The 26,081-nt window shown below is 37.1% G+C and overlaps 3 protein-coding genes across 7 annotated transcripts; 2 read left to right on the top strand and 1 right to left on the bottom strand.

Annotated features, from left to right (window-relative positions):
• The first annotated feature begins 226 nt into the window (after positions 1 to 226).
• pex13 (peroxisomal biogenesis factor 13) lies at positions 227 to 4,698 on the top strand. Its single transcript, XM_088610068.1, has 4 exons — positions 227 to 404; positions 956 to 1,656; positions 1,973 to 2,098; positions 2,363 to 4,698. Exons 1-4 carry the CDS (start codon positions 331 to 333, stop codon positions 2,698 to 2,700), a joined length of 1,239 nt encoding a protein of 412 aa, XP_088466194.1. The 5' UTR covers positions 227 to 330; the 3' UTR covers positions 2,701 to 4,698.
• LOC148646206 (uncharacterized) lies at positions 3,960 to 10,859 on the bottom strand. Of its 4 annotated transcripts, XM_088610071.1 has the most exons (8): positions 10,776 to 10,859; positions 9,961 to 10,334; positions 9,321 to 9,449; positions 9,047 to 9,205; positions 8,383 to 8,498; positions 8,026 to 8,131; positions 7,103 to 7,228; positions 5,583 to 5,690 (listed from the first exon to the last, which is right to left on the bottom strand). In XM_088610071.1, exons 2-8 carry the CDS (start codon positions 10,204 to 10,206, stop codon positions 5,640 to 5,642), a joined length of 933 nt encoding a protein of 310 aa, XP_088466197.1. In that variant the 5' UTR covers positions 10,207 to 10,334; positions 10,776 to 10,859; the 3' UTR covers positions 5,583 to 5,639. The 4 variants fall into 4 exon arrangements, with proteins under 4 accessions (XP_088466198.1, XP_088466197.1, XP_088466196.1 ...); XM_088610072.1 differs by lacking the exons at positions 5,583 to 5,690; positions 10,776 to 10,859 and adding an exon at positions 3,960 to 5,416 and having other exon boundaries at positions 9,961 to 10,755; XM_088610070.1 differs by lacking the exon at positions 10,776 to 10,859 and having other exon boundaries at positions 9,961 to 10,755.
• On the top strand, positions 10,834 to 25,857 carry sanbr (SANT and BTB domain regulator of CSR). Of its 2 annotated transcripts, none has more exons than XM_088610059.1 (21): positions 10,834 to 10,966; positions 13,252 to 13,403; positions 13,767 to 13,956; positions 14,144 to 14,225; positions 15,066 to 15,304; positions 15,517 to 15,575; positions 15,825 to 15,985; positions 16,302 to 16,388; positions 16,473 to 16,583; positions 17,361 to 17,484; positions 17,722 to 17,874; positions 18,168 to 18,310; positions 18,871 to 18,970; positions 19,069 to 19,101; positions 19,268 to 19,367; positions 19,942 to 20,030; positions 21,119 to 21,147; positions 22,416 to 22,489; positions 22,600 to 22,688; positions 23,278 to 23,369; positions 24,316 to 25,857. In XM_088610059.1, exons 2-21 carry the CDS (start codon positions 13,254 to 13,256, stop codon positions 24,350 to 24,352), a joined length of 2,142 nt encoding a protein of 713 aa, XP_088466185.1. In that variant the 5' UTR covers positions 10,834 to 10,966; positions 13,252 to 13,253; the 3' UTR covers positions 24,353 to 25,857. The 2 variants fall into 2 exon arrangements, with proteins under 2 accessions (XP_088466185.1, XP_088466184.1); XM_088610058.1 differs by lacking the exon at positions 10,834 to 10,966 and adding an exon at positions 10,975 to 11,176.
• The last annotated feature ends 224 nt before the right edge of the window (positions 25,858 to 26,081 follow it).

Raw genomic sequence — 26,081 nt, 5'->3', positions numbered from 1 at the left:
ACCTCGAAGTTCTAGGAATCAAGCCCAAATGGTTCATATCTAATTCAACAAAAACATCGATGTATTTGACAAGAAATATATATATTTTTTTTAGTTAGTGATTACAAATCGTTGTGTTTTCCTCTGAAATACATTTCGAGTGTATGTCGCACTCGTATTACAGTTTCACGTTCAGGCTAATACTTTTCATCCTAATTCAATACCTTCGTCCTTTGCTGCGATCCATTATTAGGGTCTAGGACAGGACCAGTGTGACGGGCTAGATTCTGAACTGTGAACTGGGTAGGAACTGTAGAAAACAGGGTAACCGTTTTGGGGGGATTTTAAAGGATGGCATCGCAGCCTCCCCTGAAACCCTGGGAAAGACGGATTCCAGGTGCCATTTCTACTCCAGCTGCCTTTCAGTGAGTAAAAACGTTGTCTTTTTGGCAATGCTGTGTTTAATTGTTGCTTAGGCCTGCAGTGGCTCTTCAGATGCCTGCACTTTTTACAGGCTTATTATTAATGTACATGTAGATAACAAAGATAAGCAAACTGGCGCATATCACTTATATCATCAATCTGAATACAAATTTAAACAACTATGTACAATGAAAAATCCCTGAAAAATGGCAAAAGCATTCATAGTTTTACTGTTCAGTCAAAACAGTTGCGATTGTGTAATTAGCTTTACCAGAAAGACGTTAAAAACAGTGGAAGATTTTAAATTTTGATACTAAAATATGGAGTCGAAGACGAACTTTTGCTCAGCTCAGATGTGTAGTTACCGCAGTCCTCTGAACACTTTCAATGTTTCTTTTGTTCGGTTTAGCTTTCAGCAGAGAGCAGAAAAGAATGAGATCCGTTCTGTGCAGCATACAATGCAAGCGAAGATCGACAAATATTACATGTTTGCTGAGGTATTTTAATGTACGCGCGTGTGTAAACCTAAATGGGCCCTGCTTTCAATGAACAGGTCAACGGAATTTGGGTCCACTGGCCTGTCAAGACCGGGCCCTCCTGTCCTGACCAGAGTTCCACCTCCCGTTCCCCCAAGACCATCTCAGCAGAATGGTGGCAACAGTCTGACAGCCTACCGACCAGCATACAGCTCCTTCTCCTCTTCCTACAGCCCCTATGGAGGCTCAGTATATGGGGGCTACAGCCCATACAGCTACGGCTATGGGGGTGGGCTGGGATACAACAGGTTTCGTGCGGACGAAGCTCCACCCAGCCGATTCGTGCAGCAGGCAGAGGAGAGCAGCCGGGGGGCCTTCCAGTCCATCGAGAGCATCGTCCACGCCTTCTCCTCCGTCAGCATGATGATGGATGCCACGTTCTCCGCCGTCTACAACAGCTTCCGGGCAGTCTTGGATGTGGCAAACCACTTCTCCAGGCTGAAGGTCCACTTCACCAAGGTCTTCTCCGCCTTCGCTCTGGTGCGCACCCTGCGGTTCCTCTACAGGCGGCTGCAGAGGATGCTGGGACTGCGCAGGGCGTCCGAGGCGGAGGACCTGTGGGCGGACAGCGCTGGCGTAGTGGTTGAGGCTGGAGCTGAGGACAGAGCTGCCAGCTCTGTCAAGTCTTGGCCTATATTCCTTTTCTTTGCTGTCATCCTTGGAGGACCTTACCTGATTTGGAAACTGCTGAGTTCAACTGTTGGGGCAGAAGAAACTGGTGAGTCCCTTTCGAGACAACGATATAGTCATGTATGGAAGAAGAAAACTCACCAGGAAGAAAATACACAGGTTGGAATATATTAGAAATGGGGTTTGATTGCTTTGTTTACCATTATATTAAGACACGGCCTATCCCTTCCATGGTGAAAAACAACAGCAGTGATCTTCATTTGCTTCGTACTGTCAGTACAGTGTTGGTCTGTTTAAAACTATTGTCTGAAAGTATGTCTGAGACAGCAGAGTTTAAGTGTATATTATAGTGTCTGTTATAGTTGAGTATAATTGCTTTTAACCATAATTGTTTGAACCCAAAGCATCCACAAACTGGGCAAATGGCGACGATGACCACGTGGTGGCAAGGGCAGAATATGACTTCACAGCTGCCTCGGAGGAAGAAATTTCTATTCGTGCTGGGGATATGTTGAACTTGGCACCTAAGGGTAAGGATTTGATCCATTTATTTTAAACTACGTTGTTTTTAAAAATGATCCAGAACACAGTCCAAAGTGCGATTCTGCATAATTAAGCCCCAGTTTTATAGACTTTTAAAGATATGCTGCAGAACGTTGGCATGGTTTTAAGAGGGACATGACTGCTGTCTCACTTGTTTCAGTAGAAATTATGTGTGAACAGGAGGGATCCTATATTGCTCTGCGCACATACTTTTCCACAAACATTAATTATAGTGTTTTTATTCCTGGCAGAACAACAGCCTAGGGTACGGGGATGGCTTTTGGCCAGTTTGGATGGTCAGAGTACAGGACTCGTCCCAGCCAACTACGTTAAAATTCTCGGCAAAAGGAGAGGCAGGAAGCAAGCAGAACTGGAGAGAATTGCAGAGCAGCAGCCAGGGTCGGCCAGCACACAACAAGCACTGGGAGCTGGGGCAACTGGGGCAGCTGGGGCAGCGGCGGCAGCGCCAGAGACCCTTTCGAACCCCGAGGATGTGTTCGAGTCCGTGTTCACAGGAACACCGGGAAATCCCGAGAGGAAGCCTTCTTCCAGTGCTGCTATCGTTATTCCTGAGAAAATAGATCTGTGAAATTTGTACTATTTCTGTGAACATTTTTTTGGGGGGAATTTGATTTTAAAACCGATTCCCTACACATCACTGGTCAAGAAAGGGGAGAAACTGAAAACGTTCTATGTCCTCTGGCTGCTCAGATTACCAGATGACCCACTGTCCGTTTCGTCACTTCACTGACGAGTGAATGCAGCAATTATCACAGGAAGCTAAAAGCCATTTCAAGACTTCACAAATTAAATATGTTGTCTGGAAACTTTGGGTGACCCCCAGTCTCCTGTGTCTGATGAGATAATAAATATCCTTGGTTTTCTTTTAATGATGACACTGGCAGAAAACCTCTTGCTGGTTGCATTTTGTAGTCACGTCATAATGATTGAAGGCCATTAAATTATGCCAGTGTATTTTTAATAACATTGGACATTCTAGACACATTTAAGATTAACAGGTTGCCAGAAGCTGTTCACTTGCATATAACTTTGATTGTTTGGCCATAGGTTTAAATTTGAAACTGAAAAGAGAGAGTTTTAGAAAATGGATAAGTGGAAAATAAGTGAATTGTTCTTTTTTATATAAAGATGGGATAATGCTGAGTTTTTGTGTTCTGGTGAAAAGTTTCAATCATTATGTATTAATGACAAAGTATATATTTTTTAACAAAGTCAGCATTTTAGGATGAAAACCAAATCCCAAATAAGAGGGAGAATATCAATTACAAATATTAATATATTAAACTTATGTTTTACCATAACAAAGCTATACCTTATTGTTTTCTTTGAAGGGCTCTCATTGTTTTGTCAATCCTTTTTTTAAGCTAAAGAGCTTCACACTGAATTGTTGAATGTGACACGAGTAAACATGGAATTTCCTGTTACATGTATTTCATTCGATGCACTGTTGTTTTGACTCATACTGTTGTCTCTTACCTTTGAGAAAAGATCGAAATTGCTCCTGGGTGCCTTTGAGGGGCTTGTGATTTAAAAGGTTAATACAAAGTGTACAGGGGATTTAATTTAGTTTAATTTAATGTGCAATGATTGGTCAGTTGTGTTTCACACAAAACTATGAAGTAAGCTATTATTACGGAATAACCGAAGCATTCTTAGAATTGTAAAATCTTTTAGTGTATAAAGATTCGCATTATACACTAAAGGTTACTTTACTTGGAAGTTTGGCTTGGTGAAAATCTAAGCTTCCTCTCAAGTATTAGTAATGTTAATTCATAGATGCAGAGGTGTTTGCACATCGTGAATTAAAGTATGCACAAATATTCAAACTTTCCACACAATTTTTTATTATTTTTCCCATCTAACAGATGACCCACTGTCCGTTTCATCACTTCACAAAAATATTTTTTTTTTAAACAACTTAATGTGAAAACAAAAAATATTAAGATTGGTATGCCTTCTGTTTTTACAGGTAATACATGATTTCATCAATAATACAATTCACATTCAGATTTTTAAGCAAATACTTAAGACAAACATATACTAAAAGAAATTTGGATGACTTTTCAAGTGAATATGTGACCCTCTCATATATAAGGGGTATGACTGATTTAGAAGAAAAAGACAAGTTTGTCTTAAGACTAGGTTATTACATATTTATTGAGGTCATTTAGGTATCCTAGAACAAACTCATTGAAGCCTGCTATTTTAAGAATGTTAATGTTAGGATTATACCAAAGTGGATGTGATTTGAGGATAATGTAACATAATGTACATATGAACGATTACAAAATATACTGTACTGTAGTACCAATTATTGACATGGTTTGCTCTTATTATTTAAATTGTTCATTTAAATAATTTTTTAACTGTTTTTGTTCATATTCCAGATCCACGTCAGTTTCTGTATCTGACAGCCATTCAAAGGCTTGTTTTCAGGGGGTGTGCTATAGTAGAATTTGAGTCAACGTCTCTAAAATGTACATGTAAAAATGGAGACTTATTTTGACATAATAAAACGTTTGTTCAACAGCAGTTCCTGTTATTAAATAGATGAATTAGTAAGTGATGAGGTTGCTGGAGTCACATTATTTCAGTCTTTTTATGATCATCGCAGACTTTCAATTTTTTTTATATATTTATAAATGTATGTACATTTAATTACTTTAGGCTTTGTGTCTACAGAAATGTAAACTAAAAGAGTCACAAATGACATTTGCTAGCTTCCTTTTTATGTCAGCTATTAGCTTACTACGGTACATACGTCTTCGAGACCTTATTAACAATGTTTAGTTCATAGCACACAGAATGCTTATCATGTTCCTGTTATGTTCAAAATGCAATTGTCAGATATCTAGTATAATGAAATTAGTTACTCCATTTAAACTTGCATTCTATATGTTCCTTGAGGTATGCAGCAGTACCTTTTGAAGAAGTTCAGTTTAATTTGAAAACAATGTCCAAAGGTGTATCAATATACTGTATAATGACACTTCCATCTATAGAAGTCCATCAGGATACTCTATAACCAATACATAAACATGTTAATGCTTAATATAAATGATAAATTCCAGTAGGAAATAGTAATCGGTATCATTGTGCCCAAACAATTTTGCTGCATTTTTAGTAAAAAGAGTTAGCCCTTTACCGTGGAGGGCTAGGATTAGTTAACCAGAGTTCTCCTGACTTTTGTGTAGGCAATTCCTATGACTTCCTAAATTCCCAAGGGCCAGTAGTAATGTCAAAGAGAGACACTTCACTCCTACAGTTAACTTTTCCATTCAGCACTGTGGATTAATGAGAAAAGAAGAAAGGGTCGATGGGTAGGCAGGTTGGATCAACAAGCCTGCAGTTCCTCATTCTTCCCATGCTGTACAGGAGTCTTTGAAAGTCAGCCAAAACGTAAAGAAATAATTGTCAATTCCATATTGGGTGGGTATAAAATGAAAAAAATCACTAAAAACTGTAGCTTTTATAAAACGTCACAATTCACACTCAACATTGTTGTTATCATTTCAGATGATGTGAATCATTCTTCACTGACAATCCTAACAGCTTATCCTGTTTAGAAATAGAAAGAAAGCATTTGTCCTTCAGAACAATAAAAGAGCAGTTGAAAATGTTAAAGTAACTATCACAACAACCCTGCTATAGAAGAATGAAAATCCATGTCCCAAAAGGACCACATATGTTCCCAACAACAGTACACACAAGAGGACACTATAAAGCACATGCATGGGCATAGACGAATGTTGTGTGTTCTAGAGAGCCATGTGATAAAGAATGGCATCTTTGAGATCTACCACAATATCAAATATATTAGACTTTGGCCACACAGTCAAAACATACACCACATCAGATGTAGACATTGTGGCAGACAAGCTTAAAAGAACTGTCAATTTACGATCACAAAATGTAAGAGAATTATTTTCACAGGAATGCAACATCCAGCATAAAGGTTGTCTATTGCAAATTCTTTTGCTACCGATGTATGAGAATGACATGTTTCCATAATATACTGTTTCCATAATACATTTTTTGGGACCATGGATTAACCAGTAAAAACGTCTCCCTGAAAAACATCTTCCACTGAAAGAAAATGACATTTCAAGGCACTTTTGCTTCAATCCGTTGTAGTTTGATCTGACCATGTAGGATTTGGTCCATCTTAAGTCTACCAAGACCTAGTCCCTAGTTCTAAACCAATGCGTTTACAACTGTTGACATGGTCTTGGTACAGTATGTGAAATGGGCCTCATCTATCCACAATATTTTGTTAAACCAGGCTTAAGGAACCCTAACCATGACTGCCAGGCTCCAGCTTGTAGTTGTAGTACCATAATCATTTGGTACAAGTAACAGGTACTACTGTATGTTTCATCCAGTACATCACTATTCACACTGTTGCTGTTTGGCAATTTTGTCTCATACTGATGACTTCAAGGGAACTTTCATAGAAAAATTTCAACTGTTGTGTTCAACCTTGAAGATAATTTCAACAGGTTCTGTTGGTTATTTGCTGTTTGGTATATTGTCGGCCATCTGCTTTTGTACAAATTTCAGCTCTGTTACAACCTAGCTGTTGCACGGTGTTTGCCAAAAGCTGATCTAATTTCAACAGAACCCAAATGCCTCAGCAGGACTGCTCTTCCTATTATAACAATGCTTCAAGTGAGTAATTCTCATTTGTAATAGTAATCTTCATAGCATGTTCCACAACCGACGGAATTCTGTTGTGTGCAAGCAATTTTAATTCCTAAAAGCACACCACGCACCTTCTTGTAGTACTGTTCGAGCCCTCTGATGTGTACATTAATTTACTTGAAAGATCAGGGAACATTTTCCCAAGGCCCCATTAATATATGTGCTAAATTCTACTGCTCCACAGTTATTACATTACCATTGTTTAAATGGGCAAACTTAATCGGTACCGTTATTTCCTTGCTCCATGAAATTAACATTAAAGTTTTTACCTGCTGTGTCAGCTGTTTCTCAAACCTCTTGCAAAAGTTGTGCAGTTCTTCTACAGTCTTTTCCTTAAGTCTGAGCTGCAAGGTCTTCTCTTCTAATCTTGATTGTAAGGATTTACAATTTTTACACTTCATGGAGAACAAATAGTTGGAAAACAAAGATGGGGAAAAAACAACACCATTAACACACTAAGACCCAGATTAAATGAAAATTTTCAGTTCATCTGCCGACTGTAGTTTACAAGGCCTGTATTTCATTTTTTTTCTTTGTTTCTTCAAGTATTGGGGTTATAATTGACATTTGTTAAGTGAGTCAAAGTTTTTATTTAATGTAGGCCTAAGATTTAAAATAAGAAAATTTGGAAAAATGTCTGGGTGGCAATTTTGTTTTTCTTGACATACAAAACACAAACTATACTGACTTCCAGTCAACACAAAATGTAGAATAAAACATTATGTAGTATAGGTTTTAATTTACAGCTTAAACAAAACTTACCTTTATTATGTACAGTAATATTCTGACAATACTACTTGGCCATTTTAGACTGAAAGGTTCAAGGTTTATACTAGACACAAGGTTTAAATAATGAAAAATAATGTTTAAATACAAAATAATAATTTAAACCATGTGTACTATTTAGTCATAATGCATTCCAGAATCATACCATACTACCTTATGTGAATACCTATTCCTCTTACATTGTTTTGACTAAATAGAAGCACAAATAATAGAGTTTCTTTTTTTTAAATATTAATATTTAAAATAAACAGATTCCTTTATGATATGATATGATATGCACTCTAATTTCTAGCATGGCAAAACACCTTCATTGACACAGTAGTCATTTTTATAAACTATTTCTTAAGTTTAAAAAAAAATGCTTTTTAGCATTTATGTTAATTCATTCTTAAGGGGGGTTATGTACCATTTTTGGAATTTGCTCTGCTGTTAATTGTTTCTTTAGAGTTTTGGTTTCTTCAGTCAGTCTGACTATTTCCTTAGTGAGATCCTCAAGCTGTTGATGTCGCTCCCTGAAAGTTTTAAAACACACTGTGACCAAACACATTGGATAAAGGTTTGCAGGACATTCTTCAAAATCTCTAGATAGATAAATCTAGTCCAAACACATCTCTAATGCAATTAATAGCTTTCACAAATTCTTTTTAAAAGCAATTTTAATATATTTTCAAAAGTGCAACAGTTAATGTTAACTGTTAATCTGTTATTTGAATAGGAAATAGCAGTTACAATATTTTTTTTTATTTGTTTATAAAATAATTACCAAGATCTTCCTTCAAGGATGTCTGAGACGTGTTGTTTCAACTTGCTGATTTTTTCATTGTTGCTGTGTCTCTCAGAGTCCATCTCTTTTTTTAACTCTGCAATGTTCACATTATGCTGCAAAAAGTACATTATAGAGATTTTCAGTAGTGAGCTTCAGCCTTAACACCAGGCTCAGCATCAAACAGCTCTATTAAAATATTTTAATAATGTGCAAATGTTGGAGAAATATTTTTCCCATTTGTTGCACACAGTCTTTCACATAAAAACTAATGGGGCACTGGAATAGGAGTTTACTCTAACCAACTCAACAAAAAAAACTTTAATTAGTTTGAAGTACCCAATTTGTAGACAGACCATTCCCAATGTGATGTAGTTCCCCTACATCATTTTCAATAACTGATTTACACTGTAGATGGAATTCCAGACTATTGTAGGGCACACACATTCATTAAAGGTAACAGTTAACCCGGGCAGCATATACAGTATACTGTGAGAGAAAACAAAAGTACCTGAAGAAAACCCCCATGCATACAAGGATAATATGCAAACTCCACACAAAAAGTACCCCAGGCCCAGAATTAAACCCAGGACCCAAAGGGTTTGAGACAGTAGCACTAACCACCATGGCACCATGCTGCCTTGATGCATTACACATACAGTACCAGCAATTTCAACTCCTTGATTGTTTGTTCACAGGCTGAAGTGCGTTCGTGATTTATCTGCATCTGTTCTTGCACTGCCATTTCGGCTTTCTGCAGCTGAGCTTTGGTCTGACAATGGAGCTCTCTTTCAGAAGTCAGTTCTTTCAAATGTTCCACATCCTAGGCATGAAACACATATAAACGTAAACTGTTACAAAAGTGACTAACAGTTTAAATTAATATTAGTTTATCCTGTACTTTTAAGCATGTAATCATGACTTGGGATACAAGCTACCTTTTCCTGTATTAGTGTGGATAAACTGGACATGCACAGGACCTTTTCCTTTAATTCGCCTTTTAGATGCAAGATTTCTTTCTCAAGAGCTGCATTCCTTTCCAGTAAACTATTGTGAAGAAGAGATACCTGTGGAGCCAAATAACAAGATTATTCACAATTCACCAATACAGATGTATATGACATAAGCATGCACAGGCATCCCAAGTCTAGGTATGTGAAAAAATACTCTGAGATTTTATATATTGGAATATAATTTGGAATTGCTAAATAAAATATTTTTTTCTAAAAAATATTCATGAATAACAAGAATATATCCATTAAATAATAACACATAATAACACAAACACAAATGATCCCACATTATTAACGGCACTACACAGCAGCCAAAGTGTCATTATTTCACTGATACAACAAATTAAGCAAATTTGGGTTAATTTATTCTGGCTGTTTCTCAGATTAGCCAGACAGTTTGTCTGTAGAGGCAGCATTAGTGTCACTTGTCTTTGTCCATTTATGCCTTTCAGTCCTTCTGCAGACAATAACAACAGAAAGAACAAAACATTAAATCCCTTGTGGAACCTCTGAAAGGAAAAGGAGTCAACATCAAGCTCAGTCACAGACTGCACGGTATTATTACCTGTGTCGATTTATCCCTCACTGATTTTGCCATCTTCTCTCTACCAATAACTCTTGACTTTGACTCCATCCTGACAGGGGCCCGTGCCCCACACAGTGGCACTGCCACACCAGTCACATGACACTGCTCTCTGGGGCGTTGAGCTGCTCTTGTGACTGACGCTTCGCTTCTGTCTAACAGCTGTCTGGTGGATGCTCTTGAATTGTGTAGTTTTGAATTACAGTTTGTGTTTCTCGCAGAAGCCATTTTTTTTCCCCTAAAGCAACGCCTAGGTATTAGACCCTGATAAAACGAATGTACTTTTCTCTGCGAAAACAGATGAAAGGTTTTTTCACATCACGATGCATCTTATCGTCTGTCCACCATCATCCCACCTGTGAAAAGCACACAGAAACACGCACAATGTTTCTGTGAATCCTAATACAATTTAATAAACAGTTGTAAAGACGCAATATATTTTTATATTATCTGTATTTGGACCATTTATTTCAAAGTTCCGCCTTTAGATGTTAAACTCCGTAAGGAAACTAAACAACTGACTGAAAGCTTTGTATGTGGTCCGAAAGAAGATGGTCAACGCAAAGCTATGTGAAAATTGCCAACACAAACTTTTCTGTTTAATCACAAAAAGTGGAATACGCAAAGGCAGACAACAGTAAAGAGCAAAGAAGGAAATGTATCCTACAAATATGTAAAGATGACATTTCGTAATTCGACATACAACTATAAAACTGGATTAAAAAATACGTGTACAAATGACTGCAAGCACCAAAACTCAACTGTTACTAGGCAACGGCGACGCTTTCCTAACCCACCTGCACTGCGGCACCGGAAGGGAACCTAGTCATCTGCAACACACTCACTAACACAAGAGCGGAAAGCACCGCCCACTGATTACTGATTGGCTAAGAATAGGTATATTCCGGTCACTGGGAGACCCGTCTTATTTTCGCAGATTACAATGATTGCTCCGCTGGCTTGTCTGTCAAAACTTGCAGCTATCGGTGTAAGTGAAGGGAGGGGGATCTTACTGCAGCACTATAATAAAGTGAAATGTCTAGCTAATGCACCACTGGATGACCGGGTGGCAGAAACCGAGAACTGTGGCTTTTCGTGTTGTAAACGAATTTATTTAATTGCTGTCTTTTATGTCAAGACTGGATATATCTTATAAAGCTTTTGAAAAGAAGAGGAGGACCCTTTAATGAGAAAATTAGCTAAGTATTACATGGCATAGCATGCTTTAAATTGATAAAGCTACTATAATAAAGCCTTAAATTAACGCATTTATAATTTGGAAGTTATTATATTAATTACATTTCGTTGTTACATGGTTTTTAATGCCTCATTCATTGTGAGGAACATAAGGCATTGTGGTGGTGTTTCCTGGGAAGCGCAATGCGTACGGACGTCATCAATCTTTTATGACGAACGTTATTCTGCATGGCGTTAGGTTCAGTTCTGCATGGTGTTGGGTAGTATTGCTAGCATTTCAGAATTATGTGCTACCTAGCTAACAAAATGAGATCCTGGGAAAAAAAAGAAAAATGGTGAACTTTACAATGTTGAAATATTACAAATAATCTTTTAAGTGTCCTTGACATACCTTTTAAACTATGTACAGTAGCAGGGCGGACTCTTAGTTTTGATTCGCCTCAGCAAAGGCGATCTCAGCTTTTCTCTTAAATGACATTTTAGGCTAAAAGAAAATCAAGACCTAGGAAGACCATGTTCAAAATCCAAGAGGACTCTCGATTCATACACTTTTATGACAAGTTTTAAAAATTGTCTTTGGCAGAGTTACACATTGCCTATTTTTTTAATTTATGCGGAATTACTTGCGTGGGAGAGGCTGTAACAAGAGAGCGTTTCTTTTTTAATTGCCTTAATTGACAACGCCTCATTAGTCTAGCTAAGTTAATTAATTTAGGACGTGGGACGAAACTCACTTTATAATGGCAAATTAAAAATGTGATTGGTTTCAGCTTGGTCTTCAATAAACAGAATTATTCTTCATTATATTGGCAGAAAAAAAGTGAATCCTTATAAACCTGTTACCCTCTTATAACAGACCCACAAGTGTACAAGAAGGAGAACTATTTGGCCCATCTAGCCAAATAATTTGGATGCTGGTCATTAATCCAAGGATTCTTCCAGCCAATCCTTGAAAGAACCCATAGTCCCACAACCCTTTGGGTAAAAAGTGCCCTCTGCTCTTTGTGTAAAATGTTCTTTCACATAGTCCTGTGGTTCATGCTTCACAGTTGATCCTGAAAGGGTCTGCTGGGTGGGTTGACTTTATAGGTACCTTTACATATTTTTTTTGTATTTTAAATCCTTGGATCAGGTCAATCATGGTCTCTATTCAAGAAAAAAATAAAGGTTCAGTATTTTAAACTGTCCATAAGCCTAAAGGTTCCTTTAGGCCCCAGAATGCTTCTTGTTGCACTTCCCTGGACTGATTCCAGAGCAGCAATTTTTTTTGTAATACAGTGACGAGAATCGTTCATAATATTCTAAATTAAATTTAACAAGTATATTGTGAAATATTAACACAACATAGTAGTTCAGGTGGGTAGCTGCGTCAGCCTGCGTAGGCTGCAAAGGAACAAGTAATAGGTTTATTCCATGCTGAAAAAAAGAAGAAAGAAAACACAACGTTTCGGCCGTGGAGGCTTGTTCGCACCTAAAGAAGGCTCCACAGCCGAAACTTTGTGTTTTCTTTTTTTCAGCATGGAATAAACCTATTACTTGTTCATTAACACAACATGCCTTGGTGTAAATTCTAAGCTTTTAACTTTCTATCCCAACATTTAGTTTGTCTTTTTCAGTGCTTCCTCTTATTGCCTAAAAGGTGTAGACAATATGTCATTTTAAATACACATTACACTTTAAGCTCAGTATTTCTAATTTTGTCATTTGTATTTTTCCTACTTGAATGTAATATTCTGCACATTTCTATATTTAAGCATTATCAGTCAGGTGTTTGCGCACTCTTGAAGTTTATCTCAATCTTTTTTAAATTGGTTTGCTAACCCTCCCATTTTTATATTGTCTGCAAAGTTAATGGTGTTTACTCTGCGGCATACTGCCTATACAAGAATCTAGATCATTGGTATAAGTTAGAAAGAGATAAGGTACTAATACAGATCCCTGTGGTACTCCACTAAATCGCCCTATTTAACTACAATCCCGTTGAATGTTCAGTTGTCTATTAATGTTCATACTTAAGAATTCTGCTTCTAAAAGTGTCTTTCTTAACATGTGTTCTTTATGTCTAATTCATTACAGGAATGAGCCGTTTCTGCTCTGTGAACAACAACTTTCCCTATGATAATAACATCTTGGTTCTAGACATGATTTTAAGTTCCCTTTGGGGTGTTCCTCAGCCCATAAACTGGGAGAATGTGGCAAGACTTGTACCTGGTTTCACACCCAAAGAGGTAAAATCCTGTCTACTGTAGTTATGATACTGTGGCATGCGATCCCACATATTGGCAATGAAAGTCATTTGAAGGAAACAAATATTTCATTTGAAAGTGATATTAACTAAATCCCATGGTACAGTAGGTCTCCTCTGTCTTTCTAAAGTCATTATAAAAAGCCATGTGGCACACTGTGTACTAAACATTTTGTTTTCTTGTGTTAATGGAATTCCTTAGCAGTAAGGAAAGTATCAAAATTACTTTGGGTCAAAACATGTTCCTACATTGTAGTGTAGTTAATACACAGTGTTATTAGCATTATAATGTAAGAAGTACAGTAAAATGAATACTGAGAATTTCTTCTCTTGCAATGATTTACAGTGCGCTAGGAGATTCGAGGAATTGAAGAACAGTGGAAGCCTTCCATACACTGATAACCAATGCAATGCATTAGTGGCGAGTGGGGGATCCCCATCAGATACCCTGACGACATACGTCAAGCCCACATTGCTTGACTCTTTTGAAGAACTGGGAGAAAAGCGAACCAGTCAGAGCACTATTTCAGTGACTGGTAAGAGTGCAGGCTTTAATATTCCAAACAGAACTTAATGCTATTTCATTTAGTTATCTGGAATAGTTTGGAAGTATATATTGCTCTGGTTCTTTTCTGCACTCTTTGGTAGAGCATAATGCTTCAAACTGTAAATAAGCAAACGATCTTTGACATCTTTTTGTCAATGTATTTATATTTGTTTCAGGTTTTCCTGTAACACACTCATCAGCTGAGAAAGAGACCAACACTACCGATGAGTACAAAGGGAATGTGGATGAAAGCAAAGGGTGGGGCTTCATTAGCTTGCTTTTAATGAGCATATCAAAATGTTTAAGAAAATCAGCATGCCATTTCATAATGAAATAAGTATTAATAATCATTCCTTATACTTTTCTGGACACTCCACCCAAAGTGCTTTACAGATAATGAGGACTCCCTTTCACCACCACCAATGTGCAGCCCCACACGGATGATGCAATGGCAGCCAAAGTCCCAGTACACTCACCACACACCAGCTATCAGTTGGGAAGAGAACAGAGTGATGAAGCCAGTTCAGAGATGGGGATTATTAGGAGGGACAATGGGATGGTCAGGATGCCGGGTTTATACCCTACTATTTTTGAGAAGCACCCTGGGATTTTTAATCTGTGACTTCTATGACCACAGAGAGGCAGGACCTTGGTTTAACATCTCAAAGAGTATAACATTAGGGTGAGCACCCCCTACTGGCCCCATTAACATCTGCAACCTTAGTTTCTCCCAGGTGGTCTCCCATCCAGATAGTGGCCAAGCTCACCCCTGCTTAGTTTCAGTGGGTTGTCAATTGTGAGTTGGAAGGTGATATGGCTGCTGGTAAATTACTTTCCTCCAATGTTTAATTATTTTATGAAATGAATGCCACTCAAGTAATTTTAATATATGTATTACTGTATTCTATTGCCTTCATTCTTTTTAAATCTTTTGGTTTTTTTATACTAATATTCTGTAATATTAATCTTAAGCACTGTGAGACACTTGTTCATTTCAGACCGGGTAATGATATTATACGGATAGATCATTTTTACGATCGTTCCACAGTGTTAAATATCCTAATTTGTGAATGTCACTTTCTACACCGTCCCTTTCAGACCTAACATGGTGATCCATGTCTGCGATGAGGCCAAGAATCTGAAGCAGGATTTTGTGTGCCCACGAGACCTCCTCATCAATGAGATGAAGTACTTTGCTGAGTACCTGTCTGTGGATGCCCAGCGCTGGGAGGAGGTGGACATTTCTGTGCACTGTGATGTTCAGATCTTTGACTGGCTGATGAATTATGTGAAGAGGAATGGCGAATCATCTGAAAACAATGACAAACCCAGGTTAGGTAGGGAAAAACACCTTTTGATTTATTCAAGTGTTCATTGAATGATAAAATAATGAAAACAATAATTATGTAAGACTACAGAAATGTGAACATAGAATTGCACTGAAGTATTTTGAATGGTATTGTGCAATTGACCTATTTGCCGTATCATGAATTTTGATATTTTAACATTTGTTGCATTAGGTGTTGTGTGTATTATGTATTTATTTCAGAACCCAGCAATGTGATTTCAATCCTGATCTCTTCAGAATTTCTGAAAATGGATACTTTAGTAAGTAACCTATGCTTGCTGCAAGTGTTCTATTTCTGGACCATATGATATAATCTGTGCAATTAGCTGGCTTTCCATTACTTGCAAAGACTGGTCATGTTGTTCTTGGAATAAAACTAGTATGCAATTTTTATACCGTTTTGAGCCTTTGTGCAGTGTTGTGTAGATTTCTGGCTTCACTTTTTGCAATTTCTGAAGCATGTTATAATAAGATTAAACAACAATTTTACTAACTCCTTTTTCTCTTAGGTTGAAGAATGTGTACAGTACTGTCATAAGCACATGAGTGCTATTGTAGCTACTCCATGCAATATGAACTGCATCAATTCTAACTTAGCTACCCGAATAGCAGACCTGTTCACTCACAATGAGGCAGATGACATAAAAGACAAAAAGGATAAATTTAAAAGGTAACAAGTTTTGAAGTTTGTTCAGATGTGTTCTGTGTGTGTCAGCTGTATGGTTGTGTTTATTATACATTATACTGTACTGTATAAGTGTTGTTAAACAAAAGATTTTAAACAAAATAAAAACGTATCCTGAAATCATTAAAATGCCACTGTGGCATGTTTTCATTTATTATATATTTATATTATTTTTATATTTAGATTATTATTATATATAACATAATAATATATAACATATATCTAACATAATAAATCTACAATATTTATTATATATGATATATGTATATATGTATATATGTATTTTGCCTTTGTTCTGCAGCAAACTATTTCAGAAAAAGATTGAGAGACTTTTTGACTCAGAGTATAAGAATCCTGATTCTCCAGGCAATGCTGCAACCCTGTACAGGTAAAAACGATTATTTTCTTCCTCTTGTGCTTTCCAGAGTACCGTGCTTGTCAACACAGCTCTTTGCTTTTTCTCCCTCTTCAGATGTTGTCTTTGCAATAAACTTCTTACCAAAGAAACAGAGAGCAAAATCTCCTGTGTTCCGGGGAAGATCAACATTGATCTTCATGGGAATATAATATACACCCATACAAGGTAATGCTTACCATTTACGTCTTTGGTATGGATTTTTTTCAGTGAACCTAAATAAATTCACATAAAAACTAAACATTGGCTTCCTGATTTGCAGTGCCCTCCAAACAAATTGGAACACAAAATTCAAAAGTATTTTTTTTGCTCAATGGTAAAGCCATTTGTATTTGTGATCATGTAATTAACTTGATTGACAATTCAGCATCTTAAATGACTGCAGAAAAAGGTTGGTGAGAACAGGTGTCAGGTGTCATGCAGTGTTTGTCTCAAAGTGAAATGTAACTGAATACTGACTTATAAAATCTGAAATGTACTTACTTTATGTGAAGGTGCTCCCCAATTTTTATTGTCACTTGAAATAACTGGATTGAACCCAGGCATGTTTGTGTTATAATATCATCAAATATATAAATAAAATTATCCAAAAATAAAATAAAAATATTGTACATGTCATTCATACATCTCCTTAATCTCCTGATCACAAATAGAAATCGCTTGACTGTAAACCAAGAAGAACAGTTTTGACTTTGCTTTCCCAATACATTTAGAGTGTTGTAAGTTATGAGTCTGCAGTAGCTGTATTTCCTGAAAGATAGAGTCATGCTTTTATCACATACTGTAAGTCCATAAATGTGAAAAACAACAGTAAAGTCCAAGTTTGCCTCGACACAAATTTTCTTTGTGATTTCCGTGACGGTCATTGAAATTGTACAATTAATTCTCAGTCAAAACTTGCTATTAAGCAGTATTTAGGTCTTGTCGGTTTATTTTCACTTACAGAGAAAAAAACTGGGAAATACATGACTATTTAATCAGTTTATACGAGGAATTAAAATCCTGGAACCTTGTTTACTGGAGAATCTGGGGAACCATGAATTCATTGACCTGTTCTCAGTGTAAGCAGGTAGGAGTTTTATTCATTTAACCATAAATTTGGTATTTCAAATGGCTTGTGTTTTGAAAGAGATTAATAAGTTGAGCACTGAAGCGTGATGTTATGAAAGCATACAGTAAATCACACAGATAGCATACAGATAGACTTGTTCAGCATTGTGACAAGGACTTCTCTTCACACCCACTGACAATTCCCTTGCCTTGTGTAATAACCGACACTTTGATGGTCTGCCCCCTGTCTTGTCAGGTGTTCCTGTGCACTGAGTTGTCTCAGTGTCACTACCACCCTGAAAAAGCAGTGTACCCCACTTCCGTCAGTGGGCGGGGCTCTCAGGCCATTGGGGTCTATACCTGCTGCGGTCAGAGAGTACTGCGCTTCGATCCCACCAGAATGCCCAAGGTAGCATGTCATGATCTTTGCTCATTACTTCAAATTAAAATCTTTAATGATAATTATTGGTAACATTTTATATGCCTCTCGTAAGTGGAATGCAGAAGTAATATGACTTTTTTGCCCAATATTTGTAGTGAAATGCAAATGCAGGCCCTTCCTTATTTAATCCAACAAAGTCTATTTTAAACTCACTAAGCAGTTGTGTCCCACCTTTTTTCTGGCCCACTAGTTGATTGTCGTATCTGGACGGGGAGCCCATGGATCTTCCATTTTATTATCTGCCCCTTGTGTTGATGCAGGGTTGTCAAATGAAAGACCACATTGTTAGTATAGATGGGGACCGTGGAGACCATCAGCCCGATTCATCCCAAACCAGAATCCTGAATGACCTGCTCCTGCACAGGGATGCTGTTTGTGTGCCCTGCCCTCCTGATCCTGAATGGTAAGAGAGAGATGAGTTATAACAGGACTGCAGAAACCATGTTATTCTACTGTCACATTTAGGAAGCCATTGTAGAAAATTAGTTTCAAAATAATATTAAAGTGTGCGGCACAGTGGCACAGTGGTTGGCATTGTCCTGCAATCCTGGGACGCTTGGCTGCAAGGCTTGGGAATTCCAAATTGTGAATGGGAATGGGTTGAGAATTGGGTTCCGTTCCCAAACTGGTGCTCTGTCTGCTTGGAGTCTGTATGTTCTCCTCGTGTTTACACAGGTTTCCTTCGGATACTCCGGTTTCCTCCCACAGTCCAAAAACATACTTGTAGGTTAATTGGCTTCTGGGAAAACTGACCCTAGGCGTGAGTGTGTGCCTGTCAGTGCTTGTGTCTGTCTGCCCTGCTATAGTAGAATGGCTTCCCATCCAGGGTGTAGCCTGCCTTGCACCCGTTTCTGCAGAGAAGGCCTCTGGCTCCCCCGCAACCCTGAATTGGATGGAATGGGTGGGTGGATGGAAGACCATTTGCTGTTCATACTGTTTCCCTGGGGTATCTTTATTCAACAGCAATGGTACCTCTTCAGCATCAGGAGAGAGGGCCCCCGACTGTGATATTCAACTGGAACCGAATGTTCTGAGAGGGCAAAAGCCTGGCGAGGCTACTGCAGTGAGTTCACAACTCAGATATGTGTGGATTGTACAGTTTCCTCAAAAAAATAAAGCGATGCCCACATTTTCCTCTTCTTCTTTCTTCTCTGTTTACAGTTTTCACTGTTGAAAAATTGGAGCTTGCAGCTGGTACGTCATTTACGTTCCCCATATGTGTAGTCTGCTTCAGTTCTTTCCTTCTGATGTGCAGTCTGAGTTCAACAGCATAACTCAATGTTAGTCTGGAGATTTGAATTCAGATTTAATCTTAGGCGTTCCTTATTATGTCAGAGTAAATGTCAGTGTTTTCATATAGAGGCAGCAGTCCCTTTTATCTGAAGATGAGGAATATACCACGGGCTCAGAGGTCACTGAAGATGAGGTTGGAGATGAAGAAGAGGTGTCCAAAAAGCAAGGTAAAACAAGAGCAAGAGTTTTCTGTGATTGTCTGTGTATACTACCTGACATAGATGGTGCTAACTTAGTTATTGCTTGTTAAACATTGACTTTTAAACGTCATCTGTGCTCAACTGCCCTGCATGCATATCTGATAAATGTTGTTTTATAACTAATTGAAAGTTTACAAAAATGTGGCATAATATAAGCAGTTAAGTTCCTGTAGTATTACACAAGAATTCAAAAATATTTGGAATTTGGAATCATGTTTCCTTTTTCATGTAATCGTTTTACAATATATCCAATTAAAAAATGGACAAGAAAGATCTACTGAAAGCTATGGAGAGTCATCTACTGTGTGCTGAAAATCAGCAGTGGGAACCTCCTATTTTTATAACCTTTCAGATAACATTCAGAAATGTCTGACATAATAAATTAAATGCCTCTCATTTGCTGTAAAAAGCTATGTATGGTGTTATGTTTGATTCAATACAGTAAGTACTGAATAAAAAAGAATGTTGTGATTTAAACAATGTGTGACACTATGTTTTATGTATATGTAATTATCTTTGCACCACTTGTAATTGATTGTAGGTGCAAAGAAAGCTAAGAAGATTTCCAAACCACTTAAGAGACAAGTGTCATCACCCAGCTTTCAGAGGAGAGATAAAACAGTGGAAAAGGTAAAAGCATTCATCTATAAGATGTTTATGAACTACAGGTCCAAACAGATGGATTACTGATTTTAATCTTACATCCTTTAAATGTCTTTCAGTGGATTTCAGATAAATTCCAGCTAATATTGTCATAACAAATAATGTGTTAGTTACTGAATACAGAGGCACTGTTCTCTCAGAACAAACAAAAAATAATCAAATAAAATTAATTGAATATTAAATATCTCTGTCTTGTCTGAAACCAGCTGTTATTGTCTTGGGCAGTTAACTAATTGGTGTCGCCTTGCTCATTTGGAGCAGACAGGCAATGAGGTGAACCCCAGACACTCAGTCATGCCTGTTCAATCGTTTGCTTGCATCAAACCACTCCTTAAAATTCATAACATTTTTCTTTAAAATTATTTTTTTGGTGCAATTTCTTGATATTTTTGTTCTGACCTGGACAATATTAAAGTATGTAATGACAAGCCATAAGGTCTTCTCAATGTTTTGTTTGGAGGCACAGATGTTTAAAAACCATAACTAACAGCAACCGGTAATCTGAAGCGAATACTAGAATCATTACGAAGGCATTAGATGTGATGTGTTGTTGTGTTCTCTGTGCTTGGTCAATGAGCCAATTAAACTGTCCTGTGCTGATCTCCAGCTGTGTGCTGAGCATGTCACAGCTTGAAACTCATGCAGTGCGGCAGTGTAGAAATCTGCTGGGATGTAAGGGGGTTCTTTTCGCCATTGTCCAGGGAGTGGTGCTGTTTAAGACCTGGGCCTAAAGTGACCGTGATTGAATGCAGGGGCAGAGTTTTACTGCGCATTACATTTATAACCTACTGCTTGTGAGTGAAAGTTTGAGAGAGAGTTATATTTAAACCTTTTAGTAAAAGACACCCAATGGTGGTGTACTGTACTTATTATTATACTAAGTTTAAACAGATTCCCATTTGTTTTGTCTCACTCTGTAAATAAAGGCCTTTATTTTGTACTTTATGATGAACCTCACTTCTCCCTTCTGACACTGTGCACCCATGACTCATTCACAGTAGACTTGTGAAAGCAGTTCATCCGATTAAGTTTTTTTTTGTTATCCTTTATTTTAGGCTCCTTCCCGAGATTCAACAGCATTCACGTAAGTTTTCTTTAATTCGGTCAGATATAGCCTTTAAATACCCTAGGGTAAACCTTCAAGTTCGTAAATAAATGTGTAAAATAAAACAGTTAAACAATCAATAATGTTTTATGGTTTGTAGAGTTGGTTAACATTCATATTAGTCTTTGACTAAATGGATTATAGGTTTTGAGTTGCTGTCATTTTCATTAAATAAGAAGTTATATTTTTAAGTTTTACATATTAAGTTGTCTGTATTGGTAAATATAATTATATATGCCTAATAAGACTAGGAGCTATTAAATGTTATGATATAGTGTCTTTTTTAGAGTACTGTTGAAGTTTGTAGGCATAGATTACCTCATATCGGTAAATTCCTGGTTGTCCTCCATGTTACAAAGCCATGTAAGAACTGTTGGATTCAATCTTAAATATTTATGACATGTTATAGACCATATCAAAAGCTGTTCAAAGTGTTCTTACGCAGGATGAAACTTGAAGAACTGCGCATTGCGATGGGGAAATTGCCCTTTCTTCGGTGACTGTGATAAAAAAGATATGAAAGATAAAAAATACTTGTACAAAGTCCGTTAGTTAATTAGTTCACCTGTATGATTCATTCATATTTTATCATTCACAGGCAGTTTGTTAATGGAATACACAAGTCTCTTTTAATTATGCATAGACCACGTTTTCCTATTTCTTCATTTTAGACCATTAATTTCACAGTGTCATGGTGGTTTAGACTGCGGTGGTATAATGGTACTGCTACTGCCTCACAGCTCTGGGGTCTTGGGTTTGATTCTGCTGCGCCTCCGCTGTGTGTTCTCCTTGTGTTTAAATGGGTTTTCTTCAGGACAGCTGGTTTCTTCCCATAGGCCAAAGACACGTTGGCGGTTTAATTGTCCATCTCTAATCTGTCTGTGTGTGTTTATCAGGAGTGGTCAATCATAGTCCTGGAGGACTGGTCATTTTCAAAGCACCTAGAACTTAAAAGTACTACAGAGCTGGAAGAAGGTGGTAAATTAAGCCAATAATTCGTTAATTTAGGTTAACTGCGGATATACTGGCCATTCAAAACCAGGATTGCCTATCCCTAGTTTATACCTTGCGATGGACTGGTGCTCCATCCTTGTATCTGAGTTTACTAGACTCTCATGGGGAACAAGTGGTTTTCTGATAATAGATGGGTAGTATACTCAGGATTTTTTGTAGCCATATGACACTGGCACAGGAAGTTCACCTGCATCCATCTGAAAACTTAATCATTGCAACTAATTGTTTTTCAGAGTAAGTACGCAGAAAAGTAAATGGGACAGCACACGGTCCATGCGATACAACCAAGATGCACAAAGAGAAGAAGGTACGACACTTTTCAAAACATGTTTTTCTTCCATTTATCTAATTTAATTCACGTAAATTTCTGAATTAAATGCATCTTTTTTTTTACTTTAAAAAATATTACTATTGCAGATCAGCGAAGGATGGTAGAAATTATTGAACATCTCACGAAGATGAGATTTGGTGACATGGAACGCCATAAATCTAAGGAGATGAAAGAAGTAAGTTTTGGAGGACAGTGCACAGTTAAAATATGCTGAAAAGCTACCCAGATCTTTTTTTCCCCATAAACACCTGAATGTAAGAAATTTGTAAGATACTGCCTTTTTTTTATACTGATGTCCCATCCAGAGTTTATCCTGCCTTGTGCCCAGTCCTGCCCATGTTAGGCTCTAGTTCACCATGAACCTTAATTGAAAGTGGATAATTAAAAGTGATGTGATGTGATATTTTTCTGAATTTAGGAACAAGGTGATTGCTCCCTTTAGGATCATGTTATGATAATCAGTCATAGCCTTAATATTGTTCTTTTCATTCCATTTACAAACGGGAGGAGACCCACATCATCCATTGCTGAAATGTTTAGTAATAACACCAGAGTGATATGCGACAGCCATTATGCACCAACAGCCCCACTCCATATGAGACCGGCTGGAGAAGTAAGACGTTGCTTTAGCAGTTGAATTCAGAGGGAAAGGAAAAGAGTTGTCAATCACAGACATTTTTACAATCCCATAAACTTAATATCCCTGTACGTTATACCACACAAACCTAGAGGTGCAATGTTTCTTCTTTATTTGGGATTTTCAGTATGCTGGTGGTATTTATGCAAGACTGGAGGCTCAACTCAAAGCATCTTTACAAGCCAGCAGTCGTCAGCCCAGCTCAGAGAAGAACATAAGGTAATGTTAGACAAGGAAAGGTACAGAAATCTGCACTGTTTAAATGGTTTTTAGATGTAGGTGTTTTTTGTCTTTCTTATGTCTGCACATACTGTAGGGTCCTATACTTCACTTCAAAACACCGCAGTCTTTTCTCTCTTTGCATTATTTATCAAAGTTATGTGGTCTGATGTTTATCATTTCAGTACATACTATCCTTAACTCTTATGAACTGTATCCAACCTATATTGTAATGAATCGGGGGATCCTTTCAAGTAAATGGGAAAGTGGCTGTTCACTTCACCCATTAGCAGGTTGTGTGATACATTCTGCACCCTAGGTGTTCTTTCTCTTGCTGTAGAAATATATTAATAATACAGTATCGCAGATAGTATGCAATGATTTTAAAGTACAAGGCAAAAATAAACAATATTATATGAAATATTTTTAATGGCAGGATTAGACCCTGAGATTTTACATTCCTTAAAGGAAAAATCAACTTTTATAGGTTCCATCATTAAATGGACTATATCCTTGCTTTTATTACATTTATGACACTTATTAGGACTCTTTAGGAATTACAGTATTTTTATCATCTTATTCTCAAAAGTCCTGAAACATAGCAGTTAGCACAGATGTTTGATCACAAAGAAGTAGCAGTCTTTTGGTTTAATAGAGGAACATAAAACTCATTTTTGGCAAGTTAAGCATTTAAAAATAAAACTCTTCTGAGCAAATTTCTGTGCTCTGTATATTCAGAACCATACCTTTCAACAACAGGATAATAGATATCTTTGTATGATGGATGAAGACCTTTAATCGATTTAAATAGGTTTAAACATTTTAAATGCTTAAAGATGCTCACAGCATGATCTTTTAAGGAGTCTTCTTTTTCCTTTTAGTACCTAAATGATGTCATTTTGTTTATGCTTCATGATTAGACAAATGTGTTTTTTTTCCTACATAGGCCGAAGACACGCTTTGGCCAGACTCGTCCAACCTAGAAACTGGGAAACAAGACCATAATATTCTCCATGAACACCCTGGAAAAAGCAACTCTTTTGTCTCAAATCCTAGAGTCATTAACAGTCTAAAATACATCAATTATATGTTAGACCTTTTTGTTCCTTTTGATGAGGTTTCTAATGTAGCTTTAACTTGTTTAGCTTTAAATCAGCTGAAAGCTGTGCTTGGCTCAGGTGACCTTTGGACAAGAATTATTTTTAGTGCTTTCCACCTGCCAGAGGCCAGACGTAATTTTAGAGAGAGAAAATAACTACCCTTTTAAAGGTGTTAGAATAAATACCATCAATGAATTTTAAAATCGAGGCATTAACAAAATGCTGGCATATTATACGAACTGCCAGTCCTTTTTTAATGACGTTAGAATTGTCAGTTAGGATTTATTATATGCCTTTCCAATTTTGAAGTTTCTGTTTGTTAAAGACTTTGCTCTCTGGCAGTGACTCCTGTACTGCATGGAGAGAATAAGGGCCATCAGTTGTGCTTCTCCAACATGCCCACCTGTCAGAGCCAATCAGCTTTATACTGACGTACTGTGTAGGCGAGAGACAGAAGTGTGGTTGAATTGTCTGGCAGTCCTTCATGTATATAAAACCATAAGAGACTGGCTGACACAAGCCTGCTGCAGGGGTTGGGCATTCTTATATTAATCTGTAAACTGAGTTCCAGCACGCCGTATGGTACGACAAAAAACACTGGATCTTAATGCTCGCAAAAGAAATGGAGCGATTGGTTTTGATATGTAATTTGTTGTGATACTGTGCTCAGCAGCACTTGAACCTCTTAGTTAAAAATCATTTTCTTGTTACAAAAACAGAAAGAGAATCTTAACTGTAAAGATGTAAAACTCAGCTATGATTTATATGATAATAGCCTAAGATCATTGACTTATTTAAAACGATTGCAGCTTCATGAAAGTTCAAGATTATGTACTCAAATTCCACTAATATAAAATGTCAATACAATTTTAGAAGTAACAGTCTGTCTGCCTTGGCATTTGCTTTCAATTATTTTAAAGGTTTAATTTAACATTAGCATGTATACTACCAAATACTGGGTTTCTTATAAAATATTTACAATAATTTATAATTTATTTACAAATTTGTTTTTTAATATCAGAGTCATCAAGAAAAAGGAAAACAGTCCTGGTAGCTTTCTTCACTTACTCCCCAGGATATAATCCTGTTTTGCACATTAATATCCTGTAAAACATAGAACTTAGATATTCCCAACAGAGCATTGGAATAATATTTAAGTTGTAATATTGTTTCAAATAAAGATGAAGAAATGTTTACATGCATTTTTTTCCCTTTGTATAGTACTACTACTTCAAGGTACTTTTCCACTTTTTGAACCTTGATCATGTACCCATGATTTCCTCTGAGGAAGCATATAAAACCTCCACACTTCTCTCTCTATATTGTTTCTGGAATATTGAAACTCCACGACATGGGTTTCAAAATGAAAAATGTACATGTAAAAATAATGCTGTTATTGTTTCATGTTTCTTATGAAGACTTAGTGCCAAGGTGTGAGTAACCTGCCTTTTGTGCCATCTGACAAATGTGAGTTTCAGGACCGAATCTCAAGTTACAGTATATGAATGATATTTTACACAGGCAATGTTGAAGAGCTTTTAATTGTGGGCGATACACAGCTGGTTGCAGTCTTGATTTGAAGATCTCATCTAGCAGAGGTTATCAGCTTGGC

Source organism: Lepisosteus platostomus, chromosome 17 (assembly GCF_059453375.1).
Source record: "Lepisosteus platostomus isolate fLepPlt1 chromosome 17, fLepPlt1.hap1, whole genome shotgun sequence".
NCBI classification, from domain to species: domain Eukaryota; kingdom Metazoa; phylum Chordata; class Actinopteri; order Semionotiformes; family Lepisosteidae; genus Lepisosteus; species Lepisosteus platostomus.
This window is presented reverse-complemented; position numbering and strand designations above follow the sequence as displayed.